Here is a 21703-nt window from a genome sequence, read left to right as displayed (position 1 = left end):
AAGCTAACTAATACTGAAAATAAAATAGAAAAGGAAAAAGAAAAGAAAACTAAAACCTAATTCCTGAATTAGTACCAAAAACTATTTCAAACACTATTGATTGCCAATCCCCGGCAACGGCGCCACAATTCGACGAGCTCAAAACACACACTTAAATTCTACTCGCTAATCAAATATTGTTTAGTATAATATCGTATCCACAATGATTGGATTTAAATAGTATTCTCGTAGTTTCTAGCTTGGTTTCCATCCAGGAGAATCAATAATTGAGATTTATAAGATGTCTAACTAAAATTAACTAAGAATTTAAAGCTATTGACTAATGATAATCAAAGCAAGGAATAAGCAAAGAAGGTTATCAGTGGGAGAAGATAGGGTTTTGATAGAATAGGTACATGATAATTGTTTGGGATCTAACTCTAAATAATTCACTTCTAATGTTCAAGTGAGTCTCTCAAATTCACTCAATTATCAGTTCAAACGTTAGGCAAACGCCTCTCTCAATTAAGTCTTAACCTCACAAGAAGTACCAATTTAAGCACGTGAAGATATGCAAGAAGGCATAGTGGGTTGGCCTTTAGGAGAACCTCTATCGATTATCCTCCTAACTAGGTTTAATCAATGATTCAACTAGCCTTTTTCGATTACTAAGAAGAATTAATGAACTCAACTAACAATATAATGCAAAGATATCACAAGTTATGCCTCTCTCGATTACATGAACAAGTGATTATAGATGCAACAATTAAATCTTTCAAAAATGCTTCAATACATAAAACTAGATTTATAATCCACAAACAATCATAAATACACCAAATCCATCAAGCCCTAAAGAGAACTACTCCATAGACATGAAGCAATTCATCATAAATATAATAAAAGTATAGGAAAACATAAATTCGATCCAAACTCGGGTCTTGAGTGAGGAAGGAATGATGAAATCCTTGTGCTCGTGTTCTTCCAACTCCTCCTTAGCCTCTTTAGGTCGAATATGTGTCAAAAGTCCTAAAAATAATGTCTTTTCATATATTTATACCAATTAGGATCGGGCCCAGACAAAATCACCTTCTCCTAGCCGAAAAAGGATTTTCATTATGTAAAAATTACACAGGCGTGCCACATAGGACGACGCGCCATGCGGGGCATTAGTGGGGAAATCCAGAGAGTTAACTTCTGACAGACAGTAGGAATTTGCACAGCGCGGCCCCACGCATCGCCCCATGCACCGCGACAGTGGAGATTTCTCAGAGTACAAATCAAATCTCAATTTTTGACGTCCAGACTTAGTTCTCGACCCCCGAACACAATCCCGGATTAATCCCTTGGGCTTTTACTGAGATTTCAAAGCTCCAAATAGCTCGAATTCATTCCATAACATCTATATAGCTTGAAATCACTCCTATCAGGCATAAAACACACAATAAGTACGAAACACTATCAATTAAAGATCAAACATGAATAAAGTGCAGTGAATTAGAGTTCAGTAAGCGACTAAAATATGAGATTATAGCCTACCATCAAAAATTATCTTTACCACTTTTACGTAGGAAAATGGCCTCCAAATCCAATTAATTAATGGGTTTGGATCTCTCAGGTAGAGAATGGTAATAATTTATCCGCACTGAGTATTTATACTAAATCAATAAATGCGCAATATGTATTTTGTATATAGACTTCAAGCATTTAATCATGGTGAATTATATGTATTCTCATCTCATTAAATCACTTAGCCATGGTGTATTAATATGATTTAGTATAAACATTTAATGCGGGTATATATATACAAATAAAGAATGATCAATACACTCTTTAAATAGTGCCACGTGTCCATTTAGATTTTAAAGGGTTGGATTGCTTTTCTATTCCCCCATGCTTTGTCACTATGTTTCTATCCCAAGTCCCAACCGTGGCGGAAAACAAAAAGAAGCCACCCTTGTTTTTGGTTAACTATATACTTATATATATATATATATATATATATATATATATATATATAAACATTCACAAAATTACATCAATATAAGGGGAGGATGAGGTCCCCTATTGATTGTCATCAACGTCTACCATTGTATCAATAATACAAACACTAATTTTCCTTTCAAAAACAGTTCCTAAGATGTCTGCCTACACTGCATCATTTACAAACACCGGAGGAACTGCCAAAAATTGGGTCTTGTCAAAAACTTCATTCTTAGCTCCTTCATTTACAAGGAGGTCCGCCACTTGGTTCCGCTCCCTGAAGCTATGGCCGATGACTGGGTTCCTCAGCTGCTCCATCAGATACCTGCATTCAGAAATTATGGTATTGTGAGTTAAGTTACCATGTTTTAACATTTCCAGCACCACTTCAGAGTTAGTGTCAATCACAATAGGTGACAGGCATTAATCGAGAGCTATTTTTAACCCCAACCATAGGGCTTGGAGCTCTGCCCTAAGACTATCAGTATTTAGGAGCCCCGCTAATAAAGCCTAAAACCCAGTCACCTCTGTTGATTCTGAATACCTCCCCCCCCCCTCAAACCCCATTTCCCTGTGTTAAGGCATGCAACCCTATCAGTGTTCAACTTATAGAAGCCTCTATCTGGTGGTTTCCACTTCAGGTATAAGGTGGTTGTGGTTATAACAGGCCTAGATGTGGCTGCTACATGGTGGTATTCAATAGCCTTTGCAATTGTTTGGTGTACATTAATGTATTTTCTTTTCTTTTCAAAGATATTAGAGTTCCTAGTGAGCCAGATGGCCTAGAGGCAGAAGGGCAATAACTGTTTCCATTGGACGCAAGCATTGTATTTTACATTTTGAAGCCTATGCCATGTGTCTTTCCAGTTTGGCATAGAAAAGGTATTGACACTAAGGTTAGGCTTATGGTTGCATTGGTGCAGCAATTGCTGCCAGAACCCTTTGGCATTAGCACATTCAAAGAAGATGTGATTTGTGTCGGCAGAATCACAGAAGTAGTAGTTAGGATTAATTCTCAGCCAATGTGGTGCAAGTGGTTTCCTGTAGGCAGCATGTTTTACTGCATGAGCCATATGAAGAACTTAATTTTATTGGGGGTCTTTAGTTTCTAAATCCAACAGAAGTGGTCTTCATTAAAAGTGTCATTGTGCATTAGTACATCAAGAAAGGAGTAGAATGATTTGGTACTAAACAGGCCATTGGAGTTAAGGCTCCAGATTAGCTTATCCTCAACAGAGGTGGAGGTGGGAATGAAAGTGCTTTGGATTATCATGTTGATGTCATGGGGGATTGGATAGGGAATTGAGCTAAAATCCCAAACCACATTGTAGTACACTTCATTTATCCTGGTGTTCATGTCACTGTGGTGCCATGGACCATTAAGGATTTTATCTAGTGGTTGCATCTTGGGAAGCCATGTGTCAGTAAGGAATCTAACCCTATCCATTTTGTGAACCACCCATCTAGTGCAAATTGTGCATATCTTCCAGCCCTCCTGATCACATTTTCAGGTCCTAATCTTAGCCTTAAACCTGTTCCCTCCTCCACTACAATGCTTTCCTAAAAGCACCCTAGCCCAGATGGAGGTAGTGGTGTTGTAGAGTCTCCAAGAAAGACTAGTATGGCATGTTTTGTTCTTTAGATGGGCCTGCTGGAGGCCCAACCCTCCCCTGCTTTTTGGTTTGGTTGCAGCGGCCCACTTGACCATGTGTAGCTTCTTTTTTGTAGGAGTTGTACCCCAAATAAAATTCCTTTGGATTTTATCAATTTGGTTGGTAATTTGGGAGGGTAACTTGATGTATTGCATTACATAGTTTGGAATGCTACTAAGGCAAGATTTGGCCACAGTGGTTCGACCAGCCATGTTCGAAAACTTGGTTTTTCACCCTTCCATTCTACTGTTGAGGTTATCTATGATGAATTGGAAGTCACTATTCGTAGGCATTCTATTAAAGATGGGAAAACCTAGGTATTTCCAAAAGTCTCTATAACCTTTGACACCTAAAATGGCACTACATGTTGTGGCACACTCTTCCCGGCAGTTGGAAGAAAAAATCACTTTAGATTTCTGGAGTTTGACTTTCTGCCCAGATGCAACATTTAAATTACCCTAGATGGATAAGATTGTTTCACAGTTTCTCTACTATTGTCTCTAGCAAACATAGTGAGGTCATCAACAAAGAACAGATGGGAGATTCTAGGCCCTCCCCTGCTGATGCTGATAGGGAACCAATCTTTATCAGTTACAACATTGTTAATATTTCTTACAAAGCCTTTTCATGTATATGATGAACAAATAGGGTGACATGGGATCCCCCTGCCTAATGCCTCTACTGGGATTGAAGTAATCAGTCCAGGTACCATTTACAAGGATGGAGATGGAGCTTGTAGTGAGACAGGATATGATTAAGGTGGTTAGTTTAGTGGAGAAGTTGAAGAAGATAAGGGATTCTCTTATGAAAGATCATTCTAACCTATCAAAAGCCTTCTCTAAGTCCACTTTTAGGATCATATTGGCATTCTTACCTTTCATGTTTAGGAAGTGGGTAATGTACTCTTGGACTACAATGGAATTATCAACATCTCTTCTATTGGCTAAAAAACTGGCTTGAGTAGGGCCAATGATGTTCTTAAGCAAAGGTTTGATTCTATTGACAATGATCTTAGTGATCAGCTTATACATTGTGTTGCACAAACCTATTGGCCTGAAGTTTTTCAGCATTGTGGCATAAGGGCACTTTAGGATGAGGCAAAGGTTGGTTTTGTTTATTTCATGAGGGGTTATACAAGTGGAAAAGACAATGTGGCAGAATTGGATTACCTTACAAGAAACTATGTGCCAGTACTTCTAATAGAAGAAAGGGAGAAAGCCATCAGGCCAGGTGCCTTCATGGCCTTGAAGGAGAACAAGGTACACTTGATCTCAGAGAGCCTAAGAGTGGAGTCATTGGTGCTCTGCTTTCTGGTATTCAGGACATTAGCACTATCAGTAATGGGGCTCTTGTTTAGCATTGAGCTATGGTGATTAGTGGTATAGATCTTAGTGAAATAGTTAAGGATTGTGTCTTTAATGTCATTGGGATCCTGAATATTGTTCCCCACATCATCTTTTAAAGACATGATCTTGTTCCTACTTCTTCTCTTAAGTGTAGATATATGTAAGAATTTAGTGTTAGCATCTCCCTCACTTAACCAATTAATTATGAATTTAAGCTTCTAGAAGTCTTCTTCACTCCTAAGAATGATAGAAAAATCTTACTGAAGCTTAGCTTTAAGCTCTTGAAGGAAGGTACTAAAGGGGTAGGCATTGGACTTCTGGATGCCAGAAAGTCTAGTAAGGATCTGCCTTTTCCTATGAAAAATGTTGCCAAAGACATGCTTATTCCAATCAGCCACCCTATTGGTAAAAACAGAGGTAGCTTTCAGGATATCAGTATTGGCTGCAAAACTATCTTCCACAAGAGAAAAGAAGTCAGGGTGGTTGCTCCATATATATTCAAACTTAAAAGGCTTGTTGGCCCTGCTCTGACTTTGCTGGATTAGACTTAAAAGTAGAGGACAGTGATCAGAATGGGTCTTAGGAAGATGGGTAACAGATGATCAGGAAACTCCTCTATCGAATCATCAGTTGCAAAGAACCTATCAAGTCTTTATAGGATTAGGTCTTTCTTATTGGTGTATCTTTTATTAGACCAAGTATATTTTGAACATTTAAAACCTGGATCAACTAATTTGCAAATGTTCAAGCATTTCCAAAATTTGTTGCTTCTATTAGTGTTCAAGCTATTACCCCCAAACTTATCCCTGAATTTTAGTAAGTTCATTAAAGTCCCCTCCAACAAGCCAACTACCCCCATACACAAAAGCCAGATCTTCTAATGTATTTGAGAGCTTATTTCTATTATTGACACAATTACTAGCATATATAGCAGAAAAAAGCCATTTTACGGAGGAGGGGAGTACCTTGATCATGACATGCACCCCCTGTAGAGTAGTGGCTACTTCCTCTAACTTAACCAGATCATCTTTCCACATAATCACAATCCCACCTGACTGTCCAACAGTAGGGGATTGGAATTGGGCATCAAACTTGAGTTCATCAGTGAGGTGTGTACGGTCTGCCATTCTAGTCTACAGCAAGACTAGTATGGCAGGGTTATGGAGTTTCACCATAGATGTACAGTGCCTACGGAACTTAGCACTATTGCCCCCCTAGCATTCCATATTATGAAATTTATTAACAGGGGGTTTTGGGTTGGAGCCTTCCTTTTGATTCCCTTCCCTTTGCTCACTGGGGTCGGCTTCAGCATACCCACTAGAGGGACTAGAGTCACTGCTGCATTTTTTGAGTTTGGAAATGAGTGCACTCGGAGATCGAGTTTGCAACTTATGAGCTTTTTGGCGCATGTAGCAATAAGCATTTCTCCTGACTGCTCTTTGAACTCTATCTCCAGGGGTTCCTGCATGATGAAGGCCTTTGTCTTTGGCATCCCTAGTTTTTCTAGCATGTTCTCCGAGTCCAAATTGGACTCCCTGAGGTAGTTCAATGCCATGGTGGTGCCCCTTCTCAATAGATCGATGGGTGAGAGTGGTTGGGATGGTGGCTGAGGAACTTGGACTATTGGTGGCCAGAGTTGGAAGGTTGGAGATGGGACTGGAGTCTCCGGATTAATGAGGGGGAAGAAGGGAATGGTCTGGCAAAGCTCGCCCGTGAGTGTGTTGAGTTCCTCCATAGATAGGGGTTGTTGGTTTCCCATGTATTGGGCTTGGAGTAAGGTGAACATCCATAGCTGGTGTCCAAAGTTTGTCAGACCCTGGTGGAGGAGCTGTGTGGCCAATCGAGCTAGGTACTTGGGATTTTGGATGGTTATTTCCATCGGGACAGACCCTACCATTATTTGTAGGTTCTGGGTGTGTCCTTGGAGTGCCATTTCCAACCACAACTCTGGCATGAGCTTTGGAGGCATTGGGGTGGTGGAGATAGTTAACGGTGTTGTGGCTTATGTTTGGGAAGAGGGATTGTTGTTTTCTGTCGGAAAAATCATAGTGAAGGGGGCTGTTGGTGTGGCTTGGAGTAAAGGAAGAGGAGGGAGAAACATTATAATCCATCTCTTCTTTGGGTTTCGTGTGAGACGATTTGCATTCTTTGATTAAACTTGAGGGATTGACAGGGAGTGTCACCTCATTGATAGTATTGGTTATTGGGTTTGTAACAGACACTTGATTACCTCCACTGGAAGATGCAAGATCGGGGAAGAGATGGAAGCGGATTGTGTGTTGCGCAGGTGCAGGCGTGTTAAAGTGGACTTTCGTGATCGTGTGGGCTATTTTAGGACGGGATTATACTTACAAGTGATACTCTCTTTTTGTGTCAGAGTACCCGATTTGGGGGGAGCAGAGTCAAAAGTGGAGTGGAATCTTCAATCCCATTTTTGTAGATTGTATTTGGATTTTTGGGAATAGAGATATTCCCTAAAGTGGCATCTTTGGGGATTGTGCCTAACTTAGGTAGATGCCGTTTCAGCCCAATCAGCTTTGCTTGTGGGGTTGCTCTTGTTTTGACTTAGACCACTTGTAAAGATGGGTGTTACACCCCATATTTTCGTACATGGAAGTACGCCATAAGTAAATTGATATAAGTTCGGAAATGAGATGTTACATTCTGGATTTTCGTACGTTAAGGTTTCGTCGTAAGTTAATCGACGTAAGTTCGAAAATGGGATTATTTTGATATTATAAGCATTATGTTATTTCAAACAAGTGATGAGTAAATTCGTGAAGGTGAGAGGGGAAGCAAGTCAAAGAAAATGAATTTTCGTCCAAGTTTGACATGTTGGGATAAAATACGGCCCGAGCTAAAATACTCGGTATTTATAGACTAGTGACATACAAGGTATCACATGACCATGATAGTAAGGTGTATAAGGTATGTTAAAAGTGAGTAGTATTTTAAGTAAGTGAAGATAATTGATTAAGTGGATAAGAATATTTTTGGGGCTGCCACATGGTATTAAGCTAAGCCAAGTGGTACAAATTTGCATGATGAGTCATAAGGCATAAGACACTTGAATACATTGACACTGCAACTTGATATCAATGTAGCATTGTTTTTGGCATGACACTTTAACAATAAAGTTGAGTGGTTTAATTTATCAAGGGATTAACCAGATAACAAAAGTTTCAAGCTTTAAAAAATGAAACAATAGCTACCTTATCGCAGAGATAGATAAGCTAGAAATAATAGCAAATATCCAATTATGTGCAATGCACAAAACATAAAATTTGTTGACCTTCACTTTCCATAAAATATATGGTCACTTGAATAAGACCAGCAACGTTGGGTGATTAGCACAACAAAAGGCTCCTTTAATATGTCAAGATGAAGATGGTCATATTCACTAAGTGACGAATGAGCTTCAGTAAAGTTCATACAAGGTCCAATTATGCGTGAGATGCAATTCTAAGAAAGAACGGTACAATCTTTCTCAAGAATATCATACGGATTATTCCCTACTTCGATCTGCCGTTACATGTTGTCGCAATTAACGGGTATTAAAGGGATTGTCAAGAGAATCGGTTCAGGTATATTAAGGCTATCCCTTCTTTCTTTTTGGCCTGATCTATACGACACGAACGAAAGGAGCAAATGCATAACTTCCATAAATGACTCTATTCATAGAAATACTAGGGGTGTCTATATTCTTGATTCCCCATATAAATTATTATTATATCTTCTATTCATGGGTCTCAGAAAAATACGTATTTGATAAAATTTATCCGACATGCATATTATTTTTATGACATTCGGAGAAAATCTTATTAACGTATTTCTAATGCATTTCATGCATTTATACATGTACATTGACCCATGACCATATGGCGTTATATACGCGTATATTATATGTATATGGGATATGGGATGTGGGATAAGGTTATGGCGTTATATACACACCTCCTCCTGATCAGCTAGTATACCTTGATGATTTGCCCACAGTGGCCGAGATGATATGATGAGATTCCCTCAGAGGCTTTATGATGTTATGAACACATATAGCTATGCATGGTATGATATTTATACGCATATGTATGACATTATAAAAATGAAATGATTCATAGAGCTATGCAAACGTACGTGTCGAGTCTTTTACTCTATGTTTCTCTCATGTCTATTATGTACTGATTTGCATTCCTTTCATACTCAGTATATTATTTTTACTGACGTCCCTTTTTCCTGGGGACGCTGCATTTCTTGCCCGTAGGTCCCGATAGATAGGTCGAGAGCCCTCCAAGTAGGCTATCAGCTCAGCAGAAGATGTTGGTGCGCTCAATTTGCTTCGAAGTTGCTTGTTTGGTTAGTATGATTTAGACGTGTACTGTTTGGTATGGCGGGACTCTGTCCCGACCTTTATAAAAATTATGTATCCTTAGAGGCTTGTAGACAGATGTCATATACGTAAAAGATTGTATGGCCTTGTCGGCCTATGTTCAGGATACGAGTGGTTATTTTGGTCTTATAGGCTCGTATGTCTTATGAATAAGTTGGTATTACATGTTGTATTCTACTTATCTCATGGCAGCCTTCCGACTCAGTTATCTATGATAGTATGACATGAAAAGATACATTATGTTGGTACTCGGTTGAGTAAGGTACCGGGTGCCCGTCGCGGCCCATCGGTTTGGGTCGTGACAAAAGTGGTATCAGAGCAGTTCTGTCCTAGCGAGTCTACAAGCCGTGTCTAGTAGAGTCTTGTTTATGGGTGTGTTGTGCACCACACTTATAAGCAGGAGGCTATAGGGCATTTAGGACTGTCACTCTTTCTTCTTACTCTAGATTGTGTGGTAAAGCTCAGTTGTAAGAATTCAAATTCCTAACTTCTATTTTATTCGTAATAAGATGACACCTACATTCAGAAAGACAGTTGGTAAGAGATTGAATGTGACTATAGAAGAGTTGAGTTAGAGGTACTCGTGCTTATGATAAGTAAATATAAGGTCTTTAGTAGATCATTTGTGTACTAAGATGTGTAAGCTTCTTGATAAGGAGCTTTGAGGCAAGAATACCTATCCACCTTTATGGTGAAAGACAATGGGAGATTCAGAAGATAAATACAAGTTTCAACAACCAAAAGAAGCAAGATGAAGAAGGGTATGAGGCGCCCAGCTAATGCAGGTTAATAGTATTTATAATTCAGGCAGAGGAATATAAGCTTTTTGAGTTACATTCAACAGTAACAGAGGTATGTACAATTGGCTACGTCGATCTTAGTTATGCCCTATGGGAGCTAACATATATGGTTCAAGAGAAGGACGGATATCAGGATCCGGCTGGGGTTAGAGTGACCCAAAGGGGTGGATGAATGGTTTGCGTTAGTTTACCTTTCTGAAGGATATTACAAATATTCTAATAGATCTCCTTGTGAGACACCCAGATGGTGCACTCTCAAATAGTACAGCTAGATATAAGTACCACAAAGATGGGCACTAGAAGCCTGGAAGGAATAAATATTATCTTAGTATGGCTCCCGTCCTTAGTAGAGAGATAATGCTAGACAACCCGAAGAGCCAATGGATGGAGCAAAAGGGAGCTAAAAACAAAAGAATATCTTGTTGAAGTTTTCAGATAAAGTGATAGACAGAAATGTTAACAGGAAATAAGAATAGAGCTAATGAAGCATTAAGAGTAAGATGTGATACATAGATGACAATGGTAGGTCAAAAGAAAAAAAATATGACAAGTGACAGGCCTTGAGACAATAAAAGAGTATAGGCCATAAAGTCATATCCTCACTTCGAGAAATAAGTTCATGACTCCAACACAACTACCGGAAGGAAAAGTTAGACCCCAGAATAATAGAAGTCAGTACGGGCTGGTGAACAAGACAAACTAAACTTGAATTAGGGACTGAGTGATTAGATAATAGTCGGCATCATAAGAGTTTCAGATTTCGTTCTAGCGATAATAAAATGGACAACAGAAAAAGATTCATGAGAATGGTTATTCAGGAAGACGCTTCCCTAAAGCAAGCAATGTGAGCAAAGTTAAGCTTAAGGGACTATGTGTGCAAGTTACACTAAGTGCCACCCGCGCGAGTAAGGAATTTCCTAATCCTTGGTATAGAAGGATTACCGCAAGGCGAGTAAGGATCATCGATAGTGTGAGAAGACGCCAATGATGAAGAGGTAAAGCATCTATAGGTAGATCGTCATAGCGCTAAATATTAGTACTTCCCTAAAGGTGGGAATATGGAGTGATGTGGCATTAAGTCAGAATTAAGCGGTTCTAGTAACTATGGAATAGTAAAGGAAGAATGCGATAAAAATGAGAAAAGGGATGAGATTGCACTGATTTAAATCCTACCGATATGTTATGATTCCAGAACATTATGCAAGCACGACATCAAGGAGATGAAGTAAGGGTTATTGCCTGAGATGTTATTAATAGATAAGAAGCCAGTGTGAGACGTAAGTTAAGACAAAAGAAATAACCCAAGAAAGATTACGCAGAATATTGATATGAGAATGGGCCAACGAATAGTTAGCAGTTGATTCAGGAAGAGCCTAGTTATGGCTAGACAAGAGGATACAGACAAATCAACATATCGTGCAAGATAAACATAGTGAACCCCAACATAGGGAATTCAGTCTCGCAGGTATGACATTGTGATCCTTGAGAAATATTCAGATAAGAGTTGGGGTATTTAAAGGTACCGTATGAATGTTACAGAAATAAAAGATAGTCTCAGTGGGAAGACATTCAAAATTTCAGTTCAGGAGCAACCTTACAAGCACAAAAGCGTGGAAATAAGTAACTACGGATAATTATAGGCAATGAAGAACATCAAAATTTTCGTCAAGTATACAATGTAATAAGCTCGCAGCTTTACAAGAGTCAGAAGGTCTTCCCTAAGTACTACAATGAAAGACTAGCTGAGGAAATAAGGAAGAAAGCTTCAACCTAAGAACAGTGACCTAAAGAGAAAATGGTCATGTAAAAACAGTCTCACTACAACATTGCATGCACTCCATGAGAAAGTGGCACCTACCGTGTCTAAGGAACGAGAAGAAAAATCAAAAGTAATATTCGAGATCATATGAGTTGTACAAAAATTTCGGCATGTGTGGGAACTAAGATAAGCTAAGTATGCATGCAACAAGTGGCAAAACGACCAGGAAAAGTAATTGCTAACATTTAAAAAAAGTTGAGAAGGAACGAAAGGAATTATTCGATCAATGATCCAGAGTTAGTTACGTTATGAACGCACTTAAGAGTTCTAAGTATTATCCATGCAGCATATATGTCGACAATCATACATCCGTAGAAGACTTCGGTATAAGTTAAAAGAAAAAATTGAGCCCAGGACACAGACAAAGGATTGAATTGTCAGAAGATTGTATCATGGCTTTCCATAGCGTCCATGAAAGGCTAAAGTAATAACTAAATGCCATGAGCCACAGATCGGAAGATAGCTTAAGCCTACATAAAGGCTAATCAGAAGGAAGAGGAAACTAAAGAGTTACATCAACTAAGTAAATTAGGAGTCTGCTTATTGCACCCAGAAAGTTATAGACATCATGATTGAGAACTTTACAGAATCACTCTTAATATCAGAGGTACAAGAGAGATAGTGCAGTAGCCATATTCTATAACGGCTCTACGATAAAGCCAGTTAGAAGTGTCCCAACCTCATAAGAAGTTAGTATGAAGCTCTCACGAGATTGTGTAAAGAGGTGCATATATTATAATAGAAGTTCAAGACGTGGATGTGAATTATACCTATGTGGAGGGGAGGTCATGAAAGATATAGAAGATGTGATGTGAGTCTTTAAGGTAAGTAAGGTAAAGGTGAACAACATACGAGATACTCGAAAGTAGAAGGTTGAGAATAGTTCATACTTCGGATAGAAGGCTAGAAGCGTGGGGATTCAATATCCAGGAATGATAGCGGCGGCGTCAGTGACATATCTTCCAGCCTATGGTTTCTAGGTACCGAGAGATCTAGCCAAGAGAGTAAAGAAGAGTTATAGACGATGTGATGTCTCGCTTGATGTTCTAAAATAACATAAGGGAATCTATGGTGCAAACAAGTTGAAGGAAGGTTGTGAATAGTATAAATAGATTCGTAGAGGTCGCAAGCTAAAGTATAGTAAAACGATGAGGTTTTGTGACAGGAGTAAGGATGAGAAAAAGCGAGTAAGAAGGTAACGATAATGGATAAGTCCTCAAGATTAAGCCCATGAAAACAAGAGAGCTAATGGTTTTTCTAAATTATAGAAAGTTCAGCATAGTCTGAATGAACTCAAAGGAATCTAAAGACTAATAGCATCTAGAGTGGAATGAGGGTGTGATTGTAATAGATAAAGGATGACGTTTGGCCTTCGATTGAGTAATGACTTGAAGAGGATTTCATGAATTATACAGGATTAAAATACCCTTGTAAGGTGAGTCATATTGGGATGCTATAAAATACGGTTACGGAAGTATAGTATCGCCCCTAGGTGGATCAATCTAATTACTCCAGATGTCCCTGATGGGACGTGAGCCCTAGTGGCAGTGTTACATAAGAGATCAAGTCATCAGTGGTAGATGATAGATCAACATTAAGGTGAATCAACAGTGGATGGATAAAAGTCACAAGGTATGAGGCGAGATTAGGCCGTCATTCTTAAGATGAACAAGTAATGAGGAGGCATTAAAGGACTTAGATTTATACATATAAGATAAGTAACAAAATTAACCTGGAGTTCGGTAGCAGACCTTAGTAATGATAAATCGAAGTAAGAGTTATGGTATAATAAGACCTACCTAGATGCAGTAAAGTCATACGAATGGATAAGTGGATCTATGAAATAAGGTAGAACAATATTCGTAAGTTCGACAAAGTACCGAGCGAAGAACTTCAGTATACCTACAGATGCCCAGAGAGACATTTTATCAAGTTCTGTATATATATTTGCAAAGTGAGGCCTAAAGATTGGTTAAAAACTAGAGGAAAGAGGAGAGAAGAGTCACATAGGTGCAAGGAAAAATTCATACAGGCTGCATGACAGAAGATAGCAAGAGTTATGAGATTGGAAGAATTCCGACCACATACCATGGTACGAGAAAGAGACCTAAAGGGGGGAATGCCCTGGCCTTTGGATTCCTAAATGGCAAGAAGAGTATTATAGTATTCGCAAGAGCTATAGGTTATGAGAATGATAAGTGCATCAGTCAACATTCGAGGACGAATGTTCCAAAGGGGGAAATGATATTACACCCCATGTTTTCATACATGGAAGTACGCCGTAAGTAAATTGATATAAGCTTGGAAATGAGATGTTACATTCTGCATTTTTGTACGTTAAGGTTTCGTCGTAAATTAATCGACGTAAGTTCGGGAATGGGATTATTTTAAGATTATAAGCATTATGTTATTTCAAACAAGTGATGAGTAAATTCGTGAAGGTGAGAGGGGAAGCAAGTCAAAGAAAATGAATTTTCATCCAAGTTTGACATGTTGGGATAAAATATGGCCCGAGCTAAAATACTTAGTATTTATGGACTAATGTCATACAAGGTACCGCATGACTATGACAGTAAGGTGTATAAGGTATGTTAAAAGTGAGTAGTGTTTTAAGTAAGTGGAGATAATTGATTAAGCAAATAAGAATATTTTTAGAGCTGCCACATGGCATTAAGCTAAGCCAAATGGCACAAATTTGCATGATAAGTCATAAGGCATAAGACACTTGCCACTTGAATACGTTGACACTGCAACTTGATATCAACGTAGAATTTTTTTTAGCATGACACTTAAACAAGAAATGTGAGTGGTTTAATTTATCAAGGGATTAACCAGATAACAAAATTTTCAAGCTTTAAAAAATGAAACAATAGCTACCTTATCGCAAAGATAGATAAGCTAGAAATAATAGCAAATATCCAATTATGTGCAATGCACAAAATATAAAATTTGTTGACCTTCACTTTCCATAAAATATATGGTCACTTGAATAAGACCAGCAACGTTGGGTGATTAGCACAACAAAAGGCTCCTTTAATATGTCAAGATGAAGATGGTCATATTCACTAAGTGACGAATGAGCTTCAGCAAAGTTCATACAAGGTCCGATTATGCGTGAGATGCAATTCTAAGAAAGCACGGTACAATCTTTCTCAAGAATATCATGCAGATTATTCCCTACTTCGATCTGTCGTTACGTGTTGTCGTTAACGGTTATTAAAGTAATTGTCAAGAGAATCGGTTCAGGTATGGTAAGGCTATCCCTTCTTTCTTTTTGGTATGATCTATATGACCCGAAGGAATGAGCAAATGCACAAGTTCCATAAATGACTCTATTCATAGAAATACTAGGAGTGTCTATATTCTTGATTCCCCATGTACATTATTATTATATCTTCTGTTCATGGGTCTCAGAAAAATACATATTTGATAAAATTTATCCGACAGGCATATTATTTTTATGACATTCTGAGAAAATCTTATTAACGTATTTCTTATGCATTTCATGCATTTATACATGTACATTGACCCATAACCGGATGGCGTTATATACGCGTATATTATATGTATATGGGATATGGAAAAAGGTTATGGCGTTATATACGTACCACCACCTGATCAGCTGGTATACGTTGATGATTTGCCCACAGTGGCCGAGATAATATGATGGGATACCCTCAGAGGCTTGATGATGTTATGAACGCATATACCTATGCATGGTATGAAATTTATACGCATATGCATGACATTATAAAAATGAAATGATTCACTGAGCTATGCAAACGTACATGTCGAGTCTTTTACTCCATGTTTCTCTCATGTCTATTATTTACTGATTTTCATTCATTTCATACTCGGTATATTATTTGTACTGACGTCTCTTTTACCTGAGGACGCTACGTTTCATGCCCGCAGGTCCCGATAGACAGGTCGAGAGCCCTCCAAGTAGGCTATCAGCTCAGCAGAAGATGTTGGTGCGCTCCATTTGCTTTGGAGTTGCTTGTTTGGTTAGTATGATTTAGACGTGTATTGTTTAGTGTGGCGGGACTCTATCCCGACCTTTATGAAAATTATGTATCCTTAGTGGCTTGTAGACAGATGTCATGTACCTAAAACATTGTATGGCCTTATCGGCCTATGTTCAGTGTACGAGTGGTTATTTTGGTCTTATAGGCCTGTATGTCTTATGTATAAGTTGGTATTACATGTTTTATTCTACTTATCTCATGGAAGCCTTACGGCTCAGTTATCTATGATACTATGACATGAAAAGATACGTTATGTTGGTACTCGGTTGAGTAAGGTACCGGGTGCCCGTCGCGGCCCATCGGTTTGGGTCCTGACAATGGGCCTTTGTCAGAGTTGGGCCTTAAAGACCTCAAGTCTTGTTGGTTCTCTGTAGCCCACCCCATAGAACCCAAGTGTTCACCTAGGTCCAGATATTCGTGGGCTTTAGGGCTGCTGACGCCGGTGGTGGTGGCAACCAAGTCGAGTAACGTACCCGTGGCTTCATTGTACCGCTTTACCTGGGTCGTGGGCTTCTCCGATGTTGCTCCGGCCGGTCTTTGTAAGCGATTTCCTTATTGGATTCCTTTTTTGTTCCGCTTGAATGGGACCGTTTGCCACAAAGAGTCTTCGCTAGGGACTATACCAGCGTTTGTGGTTATAAGGTTTGGGTTAACTAGATTGTTGGTTTAATTGGCCTTGGGGGTGAATGGGCAGTAGCGTAGCGTATGGATAATTCTCCCACATCCCTTGCAGAGAATCCATTCCCCCTCATATAATATGGGTTGATTGTGGGTGCCGATGATGATTGTGGTGGTGACGTGGATGTCTAATGGAATCTGGACACAGATCCTAGCATACCTCCCCCTAAGGGTGGAGGAGGTGCATGTATCTATTTTCTGTAATTTGCCAACCCTATTGCCCACTTTCTCGAGGATCGCCTTACCATAGAACTCCGTTGGGAGCTGTGGGAGTCTAATCCAAATTGTTGTAATAGCAAACTTGGGTTCCGCTAGGACAAAGTTTGGTTCCCATTTCCGTATAGATAGGAAGTGGACCGTCACAAACCAGGGTTCCTCTGCCAGGACTTTGTTCATGCTTGCTTCTAGGTTGAGTTTGACGATGAAGAAGTCCCAACCTAGGTCGATTAGTGTTGGAGGCTCGATGGGCTTCCAAAGATGTGCAGGTTTTGCTCGCAATAACTGGTGGGGAATTTTCCTCCCAAATAGTTTCATTATTAAGGGGTATCTCCAAGGGAGGTATAACCTATTCTTGTCCTCCTTTGATAAAGGGATGGGGATATTCCCCGCATTTAATTCGAACAAAGGAGGGGAGTGAGTTAGTTTATATGAAGTGGTGGTCATCAGATTCCTTTCCGGATCTCTTTGAAAGAATGTTTTTGAGGAGTGTCCTCTTCCATCTCAAATTGAGAGGCTTCCGTAGGGGGTCCGGTGATTCCGGTGGGATTTTGGAGGACGGATCCTCCGTCGGGAGTGGGGATGTGGCCATGTCAGTGATATTTGGTTAGAGAGCAGAGAGAGGTGTGGTTTTTCTCTCTCTACATTGGACAATTGAATACTTTTGTAGGCAAAGAAGCCACCCTTACTGGCTAGTGCTTGAATATAATAGAGGAATTAATTAAAAACTTGTATAGTTGACCAAGAGCTTTATATTGATCAGAGTCAAGGTAGTGACAGGTAAGCAACCACCTGTTGACTTATCTTTCAGGTCGTGGAACCATATCACATAGAAACACTAGAAAGTTCCAAGAAAGAACGGGTGTCCTCATTAGGTATTGGATTATGTTAGATGTGGATACATGGATAGCCTAAGGCAAAGGACTCTAACTCCCCTTTCGCCCAAATAAAATACCCCCGTCTGTTTCTATTGCGATGCATATATAGTTTCATGTGCTTTGGGCAAAACAATAAAGTTGTACCTAGAGATCCAGAAATATTAGAAAGTCAGAAAGTAGAAAAGTCATAAGAAAAGACCCGAGGGTAGAAATTATTCTGCAGAAAGAAGTATACAAAAGGCCCCGAAAAGGCAATTACTCAAGAAGAAGGGAAGCATATATTCAGGAAGATATATAGAGATATTGATGCGACTCAATCTGAAGACGTGGTTATATATATAAATAGAGGTTTAGCCATGTGATTTTGATTGAGCCGCGTCAATATCTCTCTTAATATAATTCCGTGTAACTTTATGTCTTCTTCTCAACGGTGATTCTCGATTTTGTGAGTAACTCAATCTAATTTGCTGTTAACTTTTTTCCTGTTGTCCCTTTTGGCAATCTTTCTTATCACTGGACTAGATTTTCATGTTTTTAATTAACATTTGTTTCTTTATATCAAAGCTACTTATGTTTTCTTAAACTTTTCTGGATTTCAAAGTCAGCAAGCAGAGATTCTCAAGTTGAATGTTACAGATTGCGAAATTGCAACTTGTAGTGTAGGATTCTTATTGCTTTGAAATATTGCTCATATTTTATTTCTCATTTTAAGCCATTCGTATATACATACCTAGTTTTATTTGTAGTTATCCCGTGTTTTTCTATTATTGAGTTGTCAAACTTGTATTGTATGTATAATTTTGAGGTCACTGAAACAAAAAACAAGTAGAAGAACTCCCTACAATGAAACTTGCAATTGGTGTTGACTTAAGTGGCGATGACAGAATTTTCATCAAGAGATTCAATATTTACTCTATATATATATATTTATTCAGTCAAGAGAGCAGAGGGTCTATATATATATATATATACACACAATATTATAGTATTTGCACCACCATCGAGCTATAATCGGTGGGCAGGCCCCTATTGGGCAACCTCTGATCAGATGGTAAGTTATATATACCGAGCCTACTGTGGCCGAGCGCCTATGAGCAAGCCCAGGATGGGTGAGGTACAGATGCCCAGTATGGCCGAGCGCTTATGAGCGAGCCTACTACGGCCGAGCAGTTACACGGCGGGGGAGGAAGAGAACAAAGTGAGTAGCACTAAAATAGTAATAACGGGAGAATACAATAACTGAAACAAACTAAATAACATGGTGTAATATAAATCTGAGAGATAGGAAAGTACATGCGTGCTACTCTTACTACTGGTAAGAAAAGGAAAAACTTTCAATTACCCGCTAACTTTCTACCCTAATCCTCGACCTCCACATCCTCCTAACTAGGGACATGTCTTTAGTAATCTGAAGTCGTGCCGTGCCCTCCCTAATCACCTCTTTCCAGTATTTCTTAGGTCTACCTCGACCTCTTCTCAAACCTGCCATGGTCAACCTCTCACACCTCCTAACAAGAGATCAACGCTTCTCCTCTTAACATACCCGAACCATTTCAGCCTCCACTCCCGCATCTTATCCTCCACGGAGGCCACTCCCACTTTGTGCCGAATAACTCTATTTATAATCTTATCCCTAATGGTACATCCACACATTCATCTTAACATTCTCATTTCTGCTGCTTTCATATGTACATGTGAGCTCTTGACTGGCCAATACTCCGCCCCATATAGCAGGGTAGGTCGAACCACCACTCTGTAAAATTTATCCTTAAGTTTTGGCAGCACATTTTTATCATAAAGAACCCCGGAGGCAAACCTCCACTTCATCTACCCCGCTCCAATACGACGTGTGACATGCTCGTCGATCTCCTCGTTACCCTGTATAATATATCCGAGATACTTGAAACTACTTCTCTTGTGGATGACTTGAGTGTCGAGCTTCACATCCATGTCAGCTTCAAGGGTCCCACCACTGAATTTGCTCTTCAAGTACTCTATGTTTTGTCCTGCTCAACTTAAAACCTTTAGACTCCAAGGTCTTTCTACATACTTCCAACATCGCGTTGACCCCGCCTCGAGTCTCGTCTATCAGCACTATATCATCTGTAAATAACATGCACCAAGGGACCTCCCCTTGAATGCGCCGCGTCAGCACGTCCATCGCCAAGGTAAATAGGAACGGGCTAAGAGTTGATACTTGGTGCAGCCCTATCGTAACTGGAAAGTGTTCCAAGTCTCCTCCCACAGTCCTGACCCGTGTCTTAGCACCCTCGTACATATCTTTGATCAACCTAGTGTACGCTACTGGGACGCCGCTAACCTTCAAGCTCCTCCATAGAACCTCCATCGGAACTTTGTTGTATGCTTTTTCAAGGTCAATGAACACCATATGCAAGTTCTTTTTACTCTCCCTATACTGCTACACTAGGCTTCTCACTAAATGGATAGCTTCTGTTGTTGACTGCCCCGGCATGAATCCGAACTTCCTCCTCACCTTGGCTTCCACCACCCTTTCCCAAACCTTCATAGTGTGGCTCAACAGCTTTATATCCCTGTAGTTGTTGCAATTTTAGATATCGCCCTTGTTCTTGTAAAATGGAACCATCGTACTCTACCTCCATTCTTCGGGCATCCTTTTAGTCTTAAAAATAACATTAAATAACTCAATAAGCCACTCCAAGCCAGCTCGGCCCGCATTCTTCCAGAATTTTGTCTGGTCCCGTCGCTCTGCCCCTGCTCATCTTGTGCATCGCCCTCTCCACCTCTTCTGCCTTAATATGCCTATAATATCCAAAATCACGCTGACTCTCGGAGTGCTCCAACTCACCCAGCACAATGCTTCTGTTCCCCTCCTCGTTCAATAATTTATGGAAGTATGCTTGCCATCTTCGTTTAATATGTGCCTCGTCTATCAATACTTTGCCATACACGTCTTTGATGTACTTCACTTGGTCCAAGTCTTGGGCCTTTCTCTCCCTCACTTTGGCCAACGGGAATAGCTTCTTGTCCTCGCTCTTGCCCCCAAGTTCCTCGTACAGACGTTCAAACGCCGCAGTCTTGGCCGCCGTAACTACTAACTTCGCCTCTTTCTTTGCCTTCTTATAACACTCCCGATATATCTTTCTATCCTCCTCGTCTGTACTCTCCACGAGTTTCAAATAAGTCGCTTTCTTAGTGTCCACCTTACCTTGCACCTCTTCATTCTACCACCAGTCCCCTTTATGATTCCCAGAATAACCCTTCGTGACCCCCAAAATTTCTCTAGCAGCTTCTCTAATGCAACCCTCTGTCATGGTCCACATCTTAGTTGCGCCCCCCTACTCTTCCATGCCCTCATAGCCAACAATCTCTCCCCCAACTCCTAATTTAACCTTGTATACTTCGACCCCTATTTTAGCAGCTGGCGAAAAGGTTTCATTCTACTGTTCTCCGTGAGTGGTCTAAATCAGCTGCGGTAGTTAAGGTTTGAAATAAATGAGCCTATACAATGTGATTTTCTGACAAATGAGGTTCGGATAAACCTATTCTATTCTGCACCTTGAATTTCGCCTTGGTTGACTTGCCACTTGTCTGTTTTGAGAATTAATGGAGGTGAGGGGATTGATATGCCCACATGATGCTAAATCTGATTAGTGATTAGGAAGAGCAGATTGAGCTCGATTTTACTGCAAATGGGAATATCATTTTGGTTCAATTGCTCCTTGAGGCATATCAATCCCCTCACCTCCATTTTGTTTGAAAACGATTATAAAAATAGAAGTTTGAATCGTAAAATAATGAAATGATAATTACAAATCTAAAAATAGAGATGCAATATGACGTTAATGAAACGTCATCCTCGCATCATCTTTTGCCATGAAATAAAATTTGGGTTAATTTGCAGGAATTGGCATGATTTAAATATGCTTCTACTTGTTTTGATTCCATTAAATAATATTCC

The 21703-nt window shown here is 39.7% G+C and overlaps 1 protein-coding gene across 1 annotated transcript; it reads right to left on the bottom strand.

Moving 5' to 3' along the window:
• Positions 1 to 20426: 20426 nt before the first annotated feature.
• Positions 20427 to 21493, bottom strand: LOC142167859 (uncharacterized). The gene is made up of 2 exons (XM_075228071.1): positions 21488 to 21493; positions 20427 to 20966 (listed from the first exon to the last, which is right to left on the bottom strand). Exons 1-2 carry the CDS (start codon positions 21491 to 21493, stop codon positions 20427 to 20429), a joined length of 546 nt encoding a protein of 181 aa, XP_075084172.1.
• Between the last annotated feature and the right edge of the window lie 210 nt (positions 21494 to 21703).

This window comes from Nicotiana tabacum, chromosome 2 (assembly GCF_000715075.1).
Source record: "Nicotiana tabacum cultivar K326 chromosome 2, ASM71507v2, whole genome shotgun sequence".
Classification (NCBI taxonomy): Eukaryota; Viridiplantae; Streptophyta; class Magnoliopsida; order Solanales; family Solanaceae; genus Nicotiana; species Nicotiana tabacum.
The sequence above is the reverse complement of the archived record's forward strand: the minus strand, read 5'-3'. Positions and strand labels throughout refer to the sequence as shown.